The sequence below is a fragment of the Crocuta crocuta genome, unplaced genomic scaffold, assembly GCF_008692635.1.
Source record: "Crocuta crocuta isolate KB4526 unplaced genomic scaffold, BGI_CrCroc_1.0 scaffold409, whole genome shotgun sequence".
Taxonomy (NCBI): Eukaryota; Metazoa; Chordata; class Mammalia; order Carnivora; family Hyaenidae; genus Crocuta; species Crocuta crocuta.
In genome coordinates, this window is record NW_027528006.1 from 1,324,376 (window position 1) to 1,339,891 (window position 15,516).

The 15,516-nt window shown below is 39.8% G+C and overlaps 1 protein-coding gene across 1 annotated transcript in view; it reads right to left on the minus strand.

Moving 5' to 3' along the window:
* Window positions 1-15,516, minus strand: part of PARP8 (poly(ADP-ribose) polymerase family member 8) — a 169,267-nt gene that overhangs the window by 152,862 nt on the left and 889 nt on the right. The window contains exon 3 of the mRNA XM_077752887.1: window positions 15,225-15,279. Coding sequence (XP_077609013.1) covers window positions 15,225-15,279 — 55 coding nt within the window. The remainder of the gene's footprint in view (window positions 1-15,224; window positions 15,280-15,516) is intronic.

Consider the following 15,516-nt stretch of genomic DNA (forward strand, 5'->3'; position numbering starts at 1 on the left):
GGCAAGTGGTGAGCCTATGGTAAATATCCAGTCCCAAACACCTTCTCCCAAAGAATTTGAGGAGCTATCCTTTTACAACACTGCTTAACATTAATTTATCTTTTTTATTTTTTTAACGTTTGTTTATTTTTGACAGACAGAGAGCAAGCAGGAGAGGGGCAGAAAGAGGGAAACACAGAATCCCAAGCAGGCTCCAGGCTCTGAGCTGTCACCACAGAACCCGACATTTGGCTCAAAGCCACAAGCCGTGAGATCATGACCCCACCCAAAGTCAGAACCAACTGAGCCACCCAGGTACCCCAAAAATTAATTCAAATTGTCAACCAGATACTTTTATTAAAAATATAGAAGTTGTTGGGACCCCTGGGTGACTCAGTCGGTTCAGCATCTGACTCTTGATTTCAGCTCAGGTCATGATCTCACAGTGATGGGACTGAACCCCACACTGGGCTCCTCACTGATCACAGAGCCTGTTAAGATTTTCTCTCCCTCCCTCTCTGCCCCTTGCTCCCACTTGCAATCTCTCCTCTCTCTCTCTCTCAAAAATAAATAAACATTTTTAAAAAATGGAAATGTTGAGGCAATCCAGTGTATAAAGTGGCTTTAGCCACTTTTTCCTTCCAACAGTTTCTCATTTACCCATTTCCCATGGAGTAAATGAGAAATTTGCTTGGGACAAAAACGTGACAGTAATTTAGAAGCAAGAATTAGGATCTGCCTATCCTGTATCAGCTATTCAGTGAGGCTTTGTTCAGCCATTTCTTCATTACAAAATTCATGTTTTTCACTTATGTATACATACGTGCATATATTGAAAGAAACGTTTTAGCTAACTGCTGTACAGGAGGAAGTTGTGACATTTATCTGCCGGCATCAGCAAAAGTGAGAGCCTGACCCTCAACAGACTATTGCACTTCATCTCATGATCACCCTGTGTCACGTGGCCCTGGAACCACCACTTGCCTAGTGGGTAAAGCGATGTCGCAGCCCTGAAAATAAAAGTTGTTTCGCTGTAAATTTTTTTTTTAATGTTCATTTATTTCTGAGAGACAGAGCATGAGCGGGGGAGAGGGAGACACAGAACCAGAAGCAGGGTCCAGGCTCTGAGCTGTCAGCACAGAGCCCAACATGGGGCTCAAACCCATGAACTGCAAGACTATGACATGAGCCGAATCGGATGCTTAACCGACTGAGCCACTCTGGTGCCCCAAAAGTTGTTTCCCTATAAAAACAACAACCACAGGGTTTTTCCCTATAGAGAAGGTTGTTACATGTAAGCAAGAAAAGTCAGCAGAGACGGCTGCATGTATCAGAATATACCCTGACTTTCTAAGGATCAGGGAGCCTGGGACAATGCGTGGAACCTGCAAGACAAACGGGTCTTGTGGTGGCCTTCAAACACATTTCAGCTGTCTTTCCAGAGAATCTATTTAATTTTCAATATTACACGACTCAGTTAACGAAGGGGGGAAAATAATACAAGGGTAAGCAAAAAAAAGGAATATAAACAAAAACCTAAACTTTTTCAAATTAAATAAAAAATCCTAACTATTCTAGTGGCACCTGGGTGGCTCAGTTGGTTAAGCATCTGACTGTTGATATGGGCTCAGGTCATGATCTCACAGTCATGAGCTGGGCTCAGCACCAAGTGTGGAGCCTACTTGGGATTCCCTCCTTTCCCCACTCTCTCTGCCCCTCCCCGGCTTGTGAGCACGCACACGTGTGCTCTCTCATTCTCAAAGTAAATAAATAAATAAAAATCCTAACTATTCTAAAATTATAGGTAAAGACCAGGAACCTAGATCAGTGGAGAGGAAAAGCGTTATCCCTGAATGCTGCAGTGACCTGATAATAGCCAAAAGTGAGTCCCGAGAACCTTTAGATCCTAAAAATGATGAAGTTTAGAGTTGGACTTTGTGGCACTGGGAAAAAAAAACACCCAACACACAATTATATGAATGAACATATGCTTTGTTATTTACTGGGAAAACACAGCATGCAATTATAAGAATAAACATATGCTATTGTTTTTTATTTACTTTTATGTACATTTAATGTAATTTTTATTAGAAATTGTTATTCAATGACAGTAGAGAAATGGAGAAAATTTTATATTTCCAAACCAGTCAGAGCAGTTGTCCTACCAAAAAAGGGGGGCAATTTACTTTTTCCTTATTCTGCCTGCTCTTGAGGTCCTGGTTCCAGGAATGGGGCTAGTGCTATAACTAGTGACAGATACCAAGCACTGCCTTCTCTGGCAGGTCCTGAGCTGGACGCTATCAGCATATGTGCAGGGTTGATGCAAGCCTTGGTTGCTCAAACCCTGCACGTTCCCAAGAAAGGCCTGTCTTCAAGACTGGCGCTGGGCCAGTTCCCAGGAAATGAGCTCAGAGCCCTTGGATTCTGCCGGATAAGAGTGTTTCTGTATACCCTAAGTCTTGGGCCATGCAATACCAGTTTGCTCAGACAGTTTATGCTAACAAATGTGATGTATGGTGGACATGTTTGTGCTCTGGGAGGCTGGAGTCTTGAGTAGCTGAGTTAATCGCAAAGAAGCAGCGTGCCTTTGTAACTGATCCCTAATAAGCACCCTGAACATGGAGGCTCAGGTGAGCTCCCCTGCTTGGCAACACTGTGCCTGTGTTGTCCCACATCACGGCTAGGAAAATTAAGTGTGTCCATAGGACTCTACTGACAAGACATTTGCAAACATGTGCCTGTCTTCTCCTGGACTCTGACCAATGAGCCCGTGCCATTTGGTGATTTTATTCTGTACCCTTCTGCTATGATAAACTACAACCGTGATGCGTCACCTGGGTGGCTCAGTTAGTTAAGTGGCTGACTTCGGCTCAGGTCATGATTTCACGGTTCGTGGGTTCAAGCCCCGCGTATGGCTCTGTGCTGACAGCTAGCTCAGAGCCTGGAGCCTGTTTTGAATTCTATGTCTCCCTCTCTCTCTGACCCTCCCCTGCTCATGCTCTCTCTCAGAAATAAATAAAACATTAAAAAAAAAACCCTTTAGAACATTATTTATGCATGTTTAGAAGGAAAACTCAAAATGCATTGTAATTTCAATGTTTTGCAGGTATATGCATAGAAATGCCTGTGTGTGCATGCACGCATCATGTGCGTAAGAGAGAAAACAACATACACATTTTAAATATGTTTTATGTTTATGCTCAGGATCAGCCACAGAAGCATCTGATAGCACCAACTCTTACTTGATTTTATTTGAGAAGTGCACTGGTATTATGTCTTTCTACAGCAACCAAAAAATTAACAGGTATAGAAGTTCTATAATAGTTATCAGTATTTCTTAGAATACTAGTTATTTATTGCTTAGTATAGTTTTATAATCTATATTTAGAAAAAAAACGATAGAAATATAATTTAAAACGGTGATTATCTTCTATGTAATTAGCCACATACTAAATCCATAATATAGGCTATGCATTCTAGTTTTACGTCAGAGAACTTTTATTTAATAAAAATAGTTAATTTTATATATTCCTACGTCAGATTTATATGCCTGTGTCATGTAAAAATAAGTTCTTAAACTTTCTATAGATCAGAATCCTTATTTAGAAGTTGAAAAAGTCTTGGCAAGCACCTGACTTTCTTTTTTTCTGGCTATTTTTTTAACAGACTTTAACTTTTAGAGCAGCTTGGAGATCATGGCACAATTAACCTAAGTGTACAGAGATTTCCCATATACCCTCTCTCCTACATATGCAGAGCCTCCCCCAGGATCAGCAGCCCCCACCAGAGTGGTACATTTGTTACTAATGATGAACCCACAATGACACATCTTTATCACCAAGAGTCCACAGTCTACCCGAGGGCTCACTGTTGGTGCTGTACATTCTACGCACTAGTAAAAATGTATGACATGTATGCACCATCATATTACCACACAGAATAGCTTCATGCCCTAAAGCTATTTAAAAATCATACTCACTCTGTTCCACCTATTCATTCTTTCCCCTCCTGTCACCCCTGGCACCCACTGATCTTTTCGCTGTCTCCATAGTTTTGCCTTTTCAAGCATGTCATTTAGATGGAATCATACAGTATGTAGCCTTTCAGATTGGTCATGTTCACTTAGTCACAGGAATTGTTTCCTCCATGTCTTGTCAAGGCTTGATAGATCTTCCTTTTTAGTGCTAAATAATATTCCATTGTCTGCAAGTATCACAGTTGATTTATCCACTCACCAACTGAAGGACACTTTGGGTTGCTTTCAGGTTTTGGCAGTTTTGAAGAAAGCTGCTATAAGCATCCATGTGAGAGTTGTGTGTAAACTTAAGTTTTCAACCCTATCGGGTAAATACAGAGGAGTGTCGCTACTGGTCAGTATGGTAAGAACACCTTTACTCTTGTAAGAAACTGCCAAACTTTCTTTTTTTTTTTTTAAATGTCTATTTTTTGAAACAGAGCACAAGCCCGGGAGGAGCAGAGAGAGAGGGAGACACAGAATCTGAAGCAGGCTCCAGGCTCTGAGCTGTCAGCACAGAGCCCGACGCAGGGCTCAAACCCATGAACTGTGAGATCATGACCTAAAATGAAGTCAAGAGTTGGACGCTTAACCAACTGAGCCACCCAGGTGCCCCTGCCAAAATGTCTTCTAATGACAGTACCATTTTGCATTTCCACTGGCAATGAATCCAAAGTTCCTGTGGCTCCACATCTGCACCAGCATCTGGTGTTTTCAATGTTCTGAATTTTGGCCATTCTAACAGGTATGTAGTGGTTAAGTACCTATATTTTCATTTAAAAGTGTGTCTGAAATGTAATTTATTTCTGAGAAGGCACCCCAAAGACAGGAAATGTCACATTTCTGTTTTTTAAAAAAGCTTCTGTAAAACTTCTGCCCTAAGTAGATTTTTCTGTGCCAATTACTTACAGCTGGAAAGGATCTCATGTATGCTAGACATCAGGAGTTGAGAATATTGGAAATTTTAAATTAATGATATAGGAAGTCAATACAGAAAGCTCATATTATATCAAAATGGGGGCGGGGAAAAAAGAAGGGGTGAAAGGGGATCAAAAGGTACAAATTCCCAGCTATAATTAAGTCATGGGTATATAAGGTACAGCATGATGACTACAGTTAGTAACGTTGTATTGCATATTTGAAAGTTGCTAGGAGAGTAAATCTTAAAAGTCCTCCTCACAAGAAAAAAAAATTTTGTAACTCCGTGTGGTGACAGATGTTAATCAGACTTATTATGGTAATCATTCCATAATATATGCAAATATCGAATGATTATGCTGTACACCTGAAGCTAATATGATGCTATATGTCAGCTACACTTCTTTTTAAAAAGAAAAGCAAACTAGTGTGATTTTTAAAGAATTAAGTTTAAAATCTTTCTTGGTTGGGCGCCAGGGTGGCTCAATCGGTTAAGTGGCTGACTTTGGCTCAGGTCACAATCTCAGGTTTGTGAGCGAGAGCCCCGCATCGGGGGTCTTTGCTGTCAGCATGGAACCCACTTAGGATCCTCTGTCCTCCTCTCTCTCTGCCCCTCCCCCACTTGTCTCTCTCAAAATAAACTTTTTTCAAAAATAAAATAAAACAAACTCTTTCTTGCTCCAAATTTTATCATTTGGGTGTCACATTCAGCCAAGAATATGCAATTCTCATATTAAGTGAAACTCACTTAAATCACCATTCTAGACTGGTTTTCCATAAGGATGGACTGCTCCAAAAAGATTCAGGAAAGACTCTGGCTCACAGTGAATTATTCAAACTTTTTTCTTAGCTAACTAAAAATGAACTTGACCATTCACTAGAGAAATCATATCGAATTCTGTGGTGATAATAAAGTGATGACTGCTTGACAGCTAGAGGGCCTTTTTTTTTTTTTCCAGATCTAGCTGTGGTGCATTTTAATGAGAAATGATGACAGCGTCAGCTTTTAACTATGAAGCAGATCTTTACATCCTGCTTAGACCTTCACCATAACAATACCTAAGGCTTTATTCTTAAGAAAGATCAAGGACACTGAAACATACAGACTGACAAATGTATTATCACAACCGTGAATTCACTCAGTTAAGATTTCTGTACACTGACTTCAAACGAAAAACCTAGAATTTACTAGATTCCCAGAATCTGTGAGGTTCCACTGGCTTCCCTGAATCACCAAAGCTCTGACGTATTCATATAAGAATGGGCCCACTGTTCACATGAAATAAAACATATCACTATATATTAAAATATATACCTGACCCTGTGTCCACAGGAGTACACTTTAAAGCACGGGCTTCATTCCCCATTCATGGGTTACCAAAAGTAACATGTGGCTTCCTAAAGTTTAATGACTGACACTGCCTGAAAAATAAAATAAAGAGTTTGCTTCCTGACTAATGCTTTAAAAAGCTCTAAGAAATATTTTAAAAACTCCTTCAATAAATTTCTCATTTGATCACTGGGAGGAAAATGGATAAAATAAATACCTTCATTGATTTCTAGATGTAATTTATCAAAAACAAGAAAGAAAGAAAGAAAGAAAGAAAGAAAGAAAGATAGATTGATTTAGATAAATTCCAGATTTCCCTCACCATGAATTTCTCCAGAAGTATACTCCATCAAAGATTGCTTACTAAGGAGCTCTACTACAGTCAAATCGGCAGAATTTAAGAGGACGTAATGAGTACTTACTTCTGCTATACAAAATCATTATCTATCTCAAACACTTCCTTATGAGGCTGACTTCTAATCCTGCACCAAAGTGGGTCCGGCTAGCCTCAAGGCTTTGATGAAGAATCCTTGAAAGCCTTTATCATAAATGGATTCAACACAACTGAGGACATAGTGACAGACCCAGAGAAATAAACCCTCAAACAGAAAAGTTAGTTCCATGAAATGCCAAATGCCTTTAACCAAAGCTTTCCTGGTCATAAAGCAAGTTTTATAAAAATTACTGAAAAGATATTCCTCAGGGCTCAATGTGAATCGGCAATTTCTATTTCTACTATACTGTTGTTGACTCAAAAACTATTTTTAATGAGTGAGACTCAGAGTTTGCCAAAGTGTTTTCCACAAAACAACTCTCTCGAGATGTTTCAGATCTGTAATCAAATAAGTCTGAGAAACCCTGAATACTTCATTCACCTTTTGGATATGCACACGGTACAGAAATATATAAAAAGCTCTAAATGCCAACCATTAAAAAGGTTTAATATTGTTTATCTAAGCATTTCCCAAACGTATTTGGCCATATATCTAACACCTAGTTAAACAGTTCGGGAATGCTATCACATAATGTAAGAAAAATAGTGCTGTCATTTATGAAATAGTAGGAAAGGGGTGCCAAGGTGGCTCAGTCGGTTAAGAGTCCAACTCTTGATTTCAGCTCAGGTCATGACCTCATGGTTCGTGGGATCAAGCCTGGTGACAGGCTCTGGACTGACAGCACTGCCCCTGCTTGGGATTCTTTCATTCCCTTTCTTTCTGCCTCTCCCTTGCCTTCAAAATAAGTAACATTATTTTCAAAAATGAAGTAGTAGCAAATATTTATTGTATTCTAGGCACTCTGCTAGGAACTAGAATTCTAGTCTTTAAACAGAATATTGATTTTTCGTGACTTTTTTTTATTTGACTTACATTCTCTCTTTTACATAGCTCTGTCCTTAACAACATTTTTGTTTGTTTTTCAATTCTTTCTGAACTTTCTTCCTCATAGCTGTGAAAGCCTAACAAATGTAAAGTAGTTACATTAGTCTCTGGCTCCATTCTATACTTTGTGTACAGTAAATATTCTATACGTGATTCTTGGTAACAACCTGTACTTGTTTTTTAAACAAAACCATGATGAAAGTCCAAATAACTACAGGACTTCTGAGCTGGTTGACAAATCCTAAGAACACTTGCAGGCCATGAGTAAGATCTTTTCCATCTACATTTCAAAATTTTCAGCAAGAAACCATCTTGGAGAAAGTCAGTTAGCGGCTAGCTTTCTGCTACTTTTGATTCAGGGAAAATTGATACGACTGCACAAAGGTTTAAGTGAATGATTCCCTTTTAAATTTAATGTTCTGCTTTGGCATCCCCTACCCCCCACCCTCAAGAAGGGGTCAGCCATAAACTGGGATGTCACTGATATGCAAATGAACTATACCCAAAACTTGTTGTTGCCATTATTCTGTAATGGGCCGAGAACAGTCTATTCATATTCTTATCCCATCCTCCTCAGATCTCACTTTGTCTTCTTATTCTGTTTGTCCTAGTCATGATCTTACTCTATCCCCTTCTTGACCATAAATGCATCATATACCTTCACAGAGATGCCACTCGTGGTCAAAGAAAAGATTAAATGAACTGGCACTTGTGATAATAAAAATCATGCTCACGATTATCCAAAGCAAGCATATTATGTGACATAGAATCTATCAGTCGATAAACTTCAACAGCTGTGCATGCTTAATGCACTAAATACAAACTGCTGTGGAATGAAGAAACCAGGTCAACAAACAATGGAAGCCTAAGAAATGCATATGACTGGATCTGAAAGGTGGTCCCAGAAAGCCAAGAATGGGGGTTTCAATGTGATATGGAGAAAACCACGTCATATTTGAAGACTTCCATGGAGAAAAATGCTACGGTTAAACTCATACTTAAAGAGTTCGGGCATCAATGAACTGGCTGGGTGAGAGACTGTTAGTCAAGAATTTATAAACACTGTGAAAATGACTGACATAAGTCAACGCGGTCAGGGCCAGGACCAAATGTGGACCCTGGGAGGGATGAAGATGCTCATAGTGTTTTCAAAGAGTCAATGGAGCGTCAAAAGAAATGAAAAGGAAGGTAGGACACATGAATCCTGAGGGTTAAATAATGTGACACCAGGGAAAGACTGGGAAGGTAAGCTTCTTTTAAGGAGGAAATGATGAGTTGTTCTGATAGGCTAGGTTGAAGTGTCCACCACTTAAATGACACAAACGAACAGAAAACCCAAGTTATGTCACAATAAAATAGGAATGACAAACCTCATTTTATTCATAAAAACTTATCTCTTATCAGCCTTTCCTGGCGGTACATGGAAAATAAGATTTCAAAAATGTAGAGAAGGAAAAAGAGAACGATTACATGCCAACAACTTTACAATTCCACACTAAGTCAGTGGCAGCTGTCTCCAAGCAAGATTTATCTACTACAGCACAATCTATCCAACAGCAAATCTGTACAGAGAATTACAAAATATTTTTAGGGCTGATAAATTTTCACTTATATGTATTTTTCAAAATGCTGCCGAGAAAAATGATGGGGAATTTAAACGGATCAGCCCAATGTTTGTGTAAGGATTCCACAGCCAATGTACATAATTTTCTCACTGTTAATGCTCAGCGCTAGGCTCAGGCACTTCTCTTGCCAACTACTGGAATGTTCAGTCCTGCCCCTGGCTGACATCCCACTAAGCTATCCGTCCCCAACCTCAAACATTCCCAGCTATCCTAGTCATGCCAATTCAACCAATGCCCCTCCAGCTTGCATAAACATTGACTTCCACAGAAACATATCCCTAGTCTGCTTCTTACTACTTGTAAGCTATTTAAATGACCCAAGCCTCAGTTTCTTTAGCTATAAAATGTAAAATAGTTGACAAAATACCTACTCGTCTTTGTTGCAAACACAGGATATATGGTAGGCAAAAGGCATAGCAGAGGCTATGCCCAGTAAAGATGATTAAGAGATGATTACCTTGACCCATGAAGTAAATGGGGTTTAAATATTTTAATATGCAAGTTTCAATAAAGTTAAATTTGTGTTAAATTGGTGGTTATTTTAGGTCAGTGGTTTTGGAATTCATTTAACAATGAAACTTTTTTCTAAAAACTGTACACAGAAAAGAGCCAGAGCAGCTATAATCTACAGAGGGACAGGAAAGCCCAGATCTCACTCCCTCACTCGGCTTCCTGCGCACTCCCTTCCATCAGGCACCCCAGCTTCCAGTGTATGTTCCCAGGGCACCAAGGAACACACTATAAAAAGCAGTAACTGATACAGTATTAAATGATGGAAAACAAGTCCCCATTGGCAAGAGGAACATGCTAATTTCTGATTTTTAAAAATGATCACTCTTTTCCTTATGACATCTTAAGGAGCACTTGATGGTTTCAAAACAATTGCATATTTCAAGATTTCTAGAGTGAGTATGTAACTCTTCCACAATGAAAACTGACTAATCTTTTTGAGATAATTTTTTTCTACTTTGCCACCCTCCCAATGCCCCCATTCCTGCACACCCGTACACTTCTCCTTTCTAAGAAAGTCAAAACAAATGCACTTTCACAATCAAGTAGATTGTCTCTCTCCATGGCATCCCGTGAGTAAGAAATTCAACACTGGGAGCCCAGGCGATTTAGGGCTCCCAGAAAATTTGCTTGATCACAAAAGTGATTTTCTTAACTGAAATTAAATATTTTTAAGAATCCAAACTCTCCAGTGTGCCATAGTCTCCATAACTCTCTAAAATGTTAAACAACTGCATTATCTTTCTGTCCCTGAAAGCACTGGGGCATGCCACAGGGCTTATAACTTGGTAAGGCAACTTCTGGATTCTTAAGTCCCTTGCGAGGGACATTAACCAGATTTGGGGCTTTTTGAAGTGTCTGACTATCTCTATACCTGGTCATTAAGTTACAAAATTGCAAACCTACCAAAAGGCCTTTTAGCATTCATTTAATGACTGATTTAACATCTATTTATTCAGAAAACATATTGTACCAAGAGTGAGCTAGGGGCAAAAGAAAACGCAGTGAAAAGGACAGACCCTACCTCCAAGAGGCTCAAGGTCAGACAGATGATCAAGTAAACTTAGATGCTAACAATACAATGTGACAACATGATTTTAGAAATATCTAGAAGTGGGGCACCTTGGTGGCTCAGTCAGTTAAGCACCCAGCTCTTAATTTCAGCTCAGGTCATGATCTCACTGTTCATGAAATTGAGCAGTGTCGGGTTCTGCTCTGACAGCACAGAACTTGCTTAGGATCCTTCCCCTCCTCTCTCTCTGTCCCTCCCCTGCTCACGCACTCTCTCTCAAAATAAATAAGTAAATAAACATTTTTAAAAAACCTAAATGCCAGGAAAGGCTTCTCAGAGGAGAATTTGGCTTAGCAAAGATCCAATAATGAATGCCTACTAGGGTTGAGAGGCGGGAGGGGTGGGAAGCTAAGGTGTAGATGGGTGTTCTGCAGTACGTGCAAAGCCCAGGAGAAAGAAGATGTAGCACGTGATTTGAGGGATTGTGGACACTATTGCTAGTGTTATATGTGATGCTCCAAAACATTTACGTGAACGGAAAATCCTAAAAGGTGGGACTCCCTTCAAAAGATGCCACTGTACCAATGACCACGTGAAAGAGTGTCTATCCCTAAAATGTATATATACTATATATATGTATATATATGTTCTGTATACATGTGTATATACAATATATATACTATAGATGTATATATATTCTGCACATTCTGCCAGATATTAAGTTTCTAACTTATTAGTCATTTCTAATATTAGATTTCTTATCATGCAGTCATACTCCTTGATTAGAAAACTCTTAAACATTTCTTTATTCTCATTTCCCTTCTAAAAGGAAGACATTGTTACATTCTTGGGTGAAAAAACAGTGAGGTCTCAAAAGAGTGTAATAACTATATAGTAACATGATAACCAGTATATACTTTATATGACTATACACACATAAAAATTTCTAAACGAATAAATTTTAATTCTTTAATAGAAGATGGAAAAATCGTGTTTCTTTTATTTGGCTTACCTCTTCTTCTCAAAATTTTTTCCTATAAACACTGTTGTGTATTTTTAAAATCTCAGTTGTGCCCTCACAATACTTTCCTTGTTGGAAGCTCACAATCAGGGAATCCCACAAGGGTCCCCAGCCAGGCCCACTGGGGTCCCTTGCTCAACCCTTGGCTTTGCGGACCACTGGACCAGAAACAGCCTGCTCTCCCATCTCTAGCAGCCGTCACTGCCCACTTTTTCCTTTCTGTGTCCTCTACCACCAACTGCGTGACTGACAGCAAGTGAGACGAAGGACCAAAGGACCCTAAACCTTTGTAGGCTTAAGAATTTTACTGTCCATCAATAAGGAAGAAAGGAGGAGGCAGGAGATCAGAAGCATGACAAGTACGAGGAAGGAATGACGTTTGCATAAACTTCCAAACTGTCTACAGTTGAGGCCAGATGCTGGCACACCCCTGAACCTGGAAGCAGCCCCAAGAAGGTGCCCATGGCAGGCCCTGAGCCACTGACGACTGTGAAGTTATTCCAAGGAATCCAGAAATCAGAGGTGTTACAAGCAGCACCACTAGAAAATTAATCTAGGCTGTATATAAACCATGTGTTCAAACATATGTAGATGATATTAATAATCAAATTCATAACACTTAACACTTCCTTTCTCACTATTTCTCAATCAAAAGACACTACAACTATCACTCAAATAAGTATCCGCAGATTCTTTCAATGTTAAAGTGTCTCCATGTTCAAGGAGGCTGAGAACACCAGTGTAGCACAGGTTTTAAGAGCGTGACAGCATAGGGTTTACTCCCTAGCTCCTTCACCGAACTGAGTCAATTTCAGCATGTTTCCTAAACTCTCTGAGCCTCAGTTTGTACATCTGAAAGTGAGGATCATAATAATTCCCTGTACCTTCCCATGAGGGACAACTAACTGAACTCAGTCTCCAGGCTGACCATGGACTCCCCCTCATTCCTCACCTAAAGTCGACCAACGCAGCAAAGCAGCAAATGTGAACAGGCGCTTCAACCTCCAAATGAAAGGCCAATTTACCAGGCCACTGGCCAGCCCTGACACAGCTGCCTCTTGGCATTTCCTCTTATCCACAGAAACATACAAAATACACATGCAAAAGATAATTCTATTATTTCTTTATTTGAATAGTAACATGTAAGGTCCACCTTTGCCTTTGGAACAAGTGTAACTTGTTCTTAGAACGTGTGAGAAAGGGAAAATGGCTTGTTCATTTATCTACCACCTGAACTGAAAATTATTCTTTTAATATGTTCTCAATGGTTTAGATAAAATGATAGTTAAATAATTCAAGATAACCACGTATTATCTCTCCTTAAGAATCCCACCTCCTTTCATGGTGAAGTTAGTCTAGCTAACCTGAAAGGACACTATTAATGGAATATTAGAAGTCGATAAGCACTGTAAATCAAAACAGCAGGATTTTTTAAATTTTAAATGCCCAACTGACATCCCACAATGATGAATACATAATATCAGATTCTAATGCAGTTAATGAAAACAATGCATGTTTATCTTCAGGGAAAAAAATGGCTTCTCTGCCATGAATCCATAAAGGGATTATCATTAAAGGGATTATGATTATTATACTAAAATGACCTTTTACATATTGTTTTGGAGAACAAGCTTTGGGGGAGAAAAAGCAATCACACCAACAGTTCCAAGGTATTTTTCTTCTTCACAGACGGTGTGTTCACCATAGATACACAAGTCCCATGTATTTAAATCAGAGACAAAAGATCCCTTAATAGGATTACACAGAAAAAGGAAACTTTTCTTACTTGAAGAACGTCCATGGTACTGGTTCCTACAGTGAAAATTGATGTTATCTTAATTAGTTAATTATTCATCCCAACCCCCCTGGCCTTGCTCCTGGAGGCATTCCTACCTTCTCCACCTCATGCTGTGTTAACACCAGTTCAATAATTTGCTGATAAAGAATCTTACTGCAGCATCTAACAGATCTTAGAGATTTACGTGTCTGGCTCACTCCCTCACTGTACAGTTTACAGATAAGTAAACTGAGCCCAAAGGAACTCAAGTATCTTACTGAAAATAAGCTAGTTAGTTGAAAAACCTACCCAGAGCATTCCCCAGGCCACACCTCTCACTAGGTGAACAGCCTAACTGTGAAACTGACTACCCAAGATATCTACCTGATTGCGTGGAGAATGTTTTCAGTGTGCCACCAAGCATATTTCAACTGTTAAAGTAATCCAAAAGGGTATTAGTCATACACCAACCTCCTTGGGATAGTAAGTGTAGGAGCAGCATTAATTCAGCTGAATCTCCTCTCAATTATTCTTTTTATTCATAAGTACAAAGATGATAGTACCCCAGTAAATTAAGAAGTACGGTAATTATATTTTCTCGCAGTAAGTACCCGTTACATGTGTTATAGTTCTAACTGGTAAATCAAATCAATATACCAATCCTGAGGCTTAGGCTGTACCTATGGGAAATGTGATGACTATCTTAATTAAAGCTTTTTTGAGATCTAGACTGCAGCACAAATCCTAAGCATTTTAAAGATTCACATTAATTCCAACCTTTAAAAAAACGTATTTACAGAGGAAAGCTTCTTTTGCAATTTATATGTGCAATAAATGTTTCCATCAGCTAAGCGATATTTTGGAGTGTGATCAAATGATACTGCATGTCAGGTCCTAACAGCGAGGCGAAATCTCTGAGAGGTCTCACATGTGGCCACAGCTCTTTTACCTGTGTCCCAGAAAATCCTAACTTAACAAGTGAAGACAGCGAGTCATATTTTAATGGCTACCTTTCAATGTAACTCTACTTCCTAAATAGAAAATTGGATTTGGACTTCTTTCACTGTTAACAATTGAGTCCTAATATAGGCATCTGTCATGCCTCCCCCTCAAGAGAGAGGTGATACACTCCAGCTACACGGAACTTCAAATCCTTTCCAAAAGTAAATGTGAAAACCAAAATACCACTCCTAAAAAAAAAAGGTATGGAGAATTGGCAGACTGAGTATTTATGTCAACCTTCAGAAAACATGAAGACATGCAGCCCCAACTCACCAGGAAAATTATTATTTGTGATCAGACTACTTTGTGACATCTTAAATCTTTTATGTATTTCACTTCATACCCAGTATTCCGGTTCTGCACCCGCTTGACTCCATCCGCCCCCAAATGTCTCCAGAAGCAGCTACTACAGCACAACAGCTTTAACGTGAACAGTGCAAGAGTTCTGCTCATTGCCGGTGGCGTGATCGTACACACGCTTGAATCAAGCATATTTATTTCCCCTCCGTTATTTAAAACGGAGGGACCTCAAGCTCGGGATGTGGCTACAGGACACCAACAAGAAAAAAATAAATACCCAAACAAGGAACATGCTAAGAACAAAGGAAACACAAGCCTGTGAACAGGAAATGAAGCAACTCTACACACACAAATACCTTTTGGGGCCGCCAACGTAGGTGAAAGTAAAGGTGGAGTCTGAGTATCTGAAATCTGAAACGGAAAAGTCCTGTTAAAAGCTACCCCGTGAGCGGGTTTTTCACCCTGGTCGGGACTCGGGCTCCCCATTTAGTGGAGCCAAGGGAAGGCCTGGCAGGGCAGGAGGCGTGGGCTGCACAGCCGCGAGGTCCCCTCTCGGCGCCAAGCCGAAGGGGATGCTGCGCACCCCGGGCCGGGTGCCGCGGGAGGCCGCCCCCCGCAACAAGTGCCGGGTGCCATGGCAACGGCGGT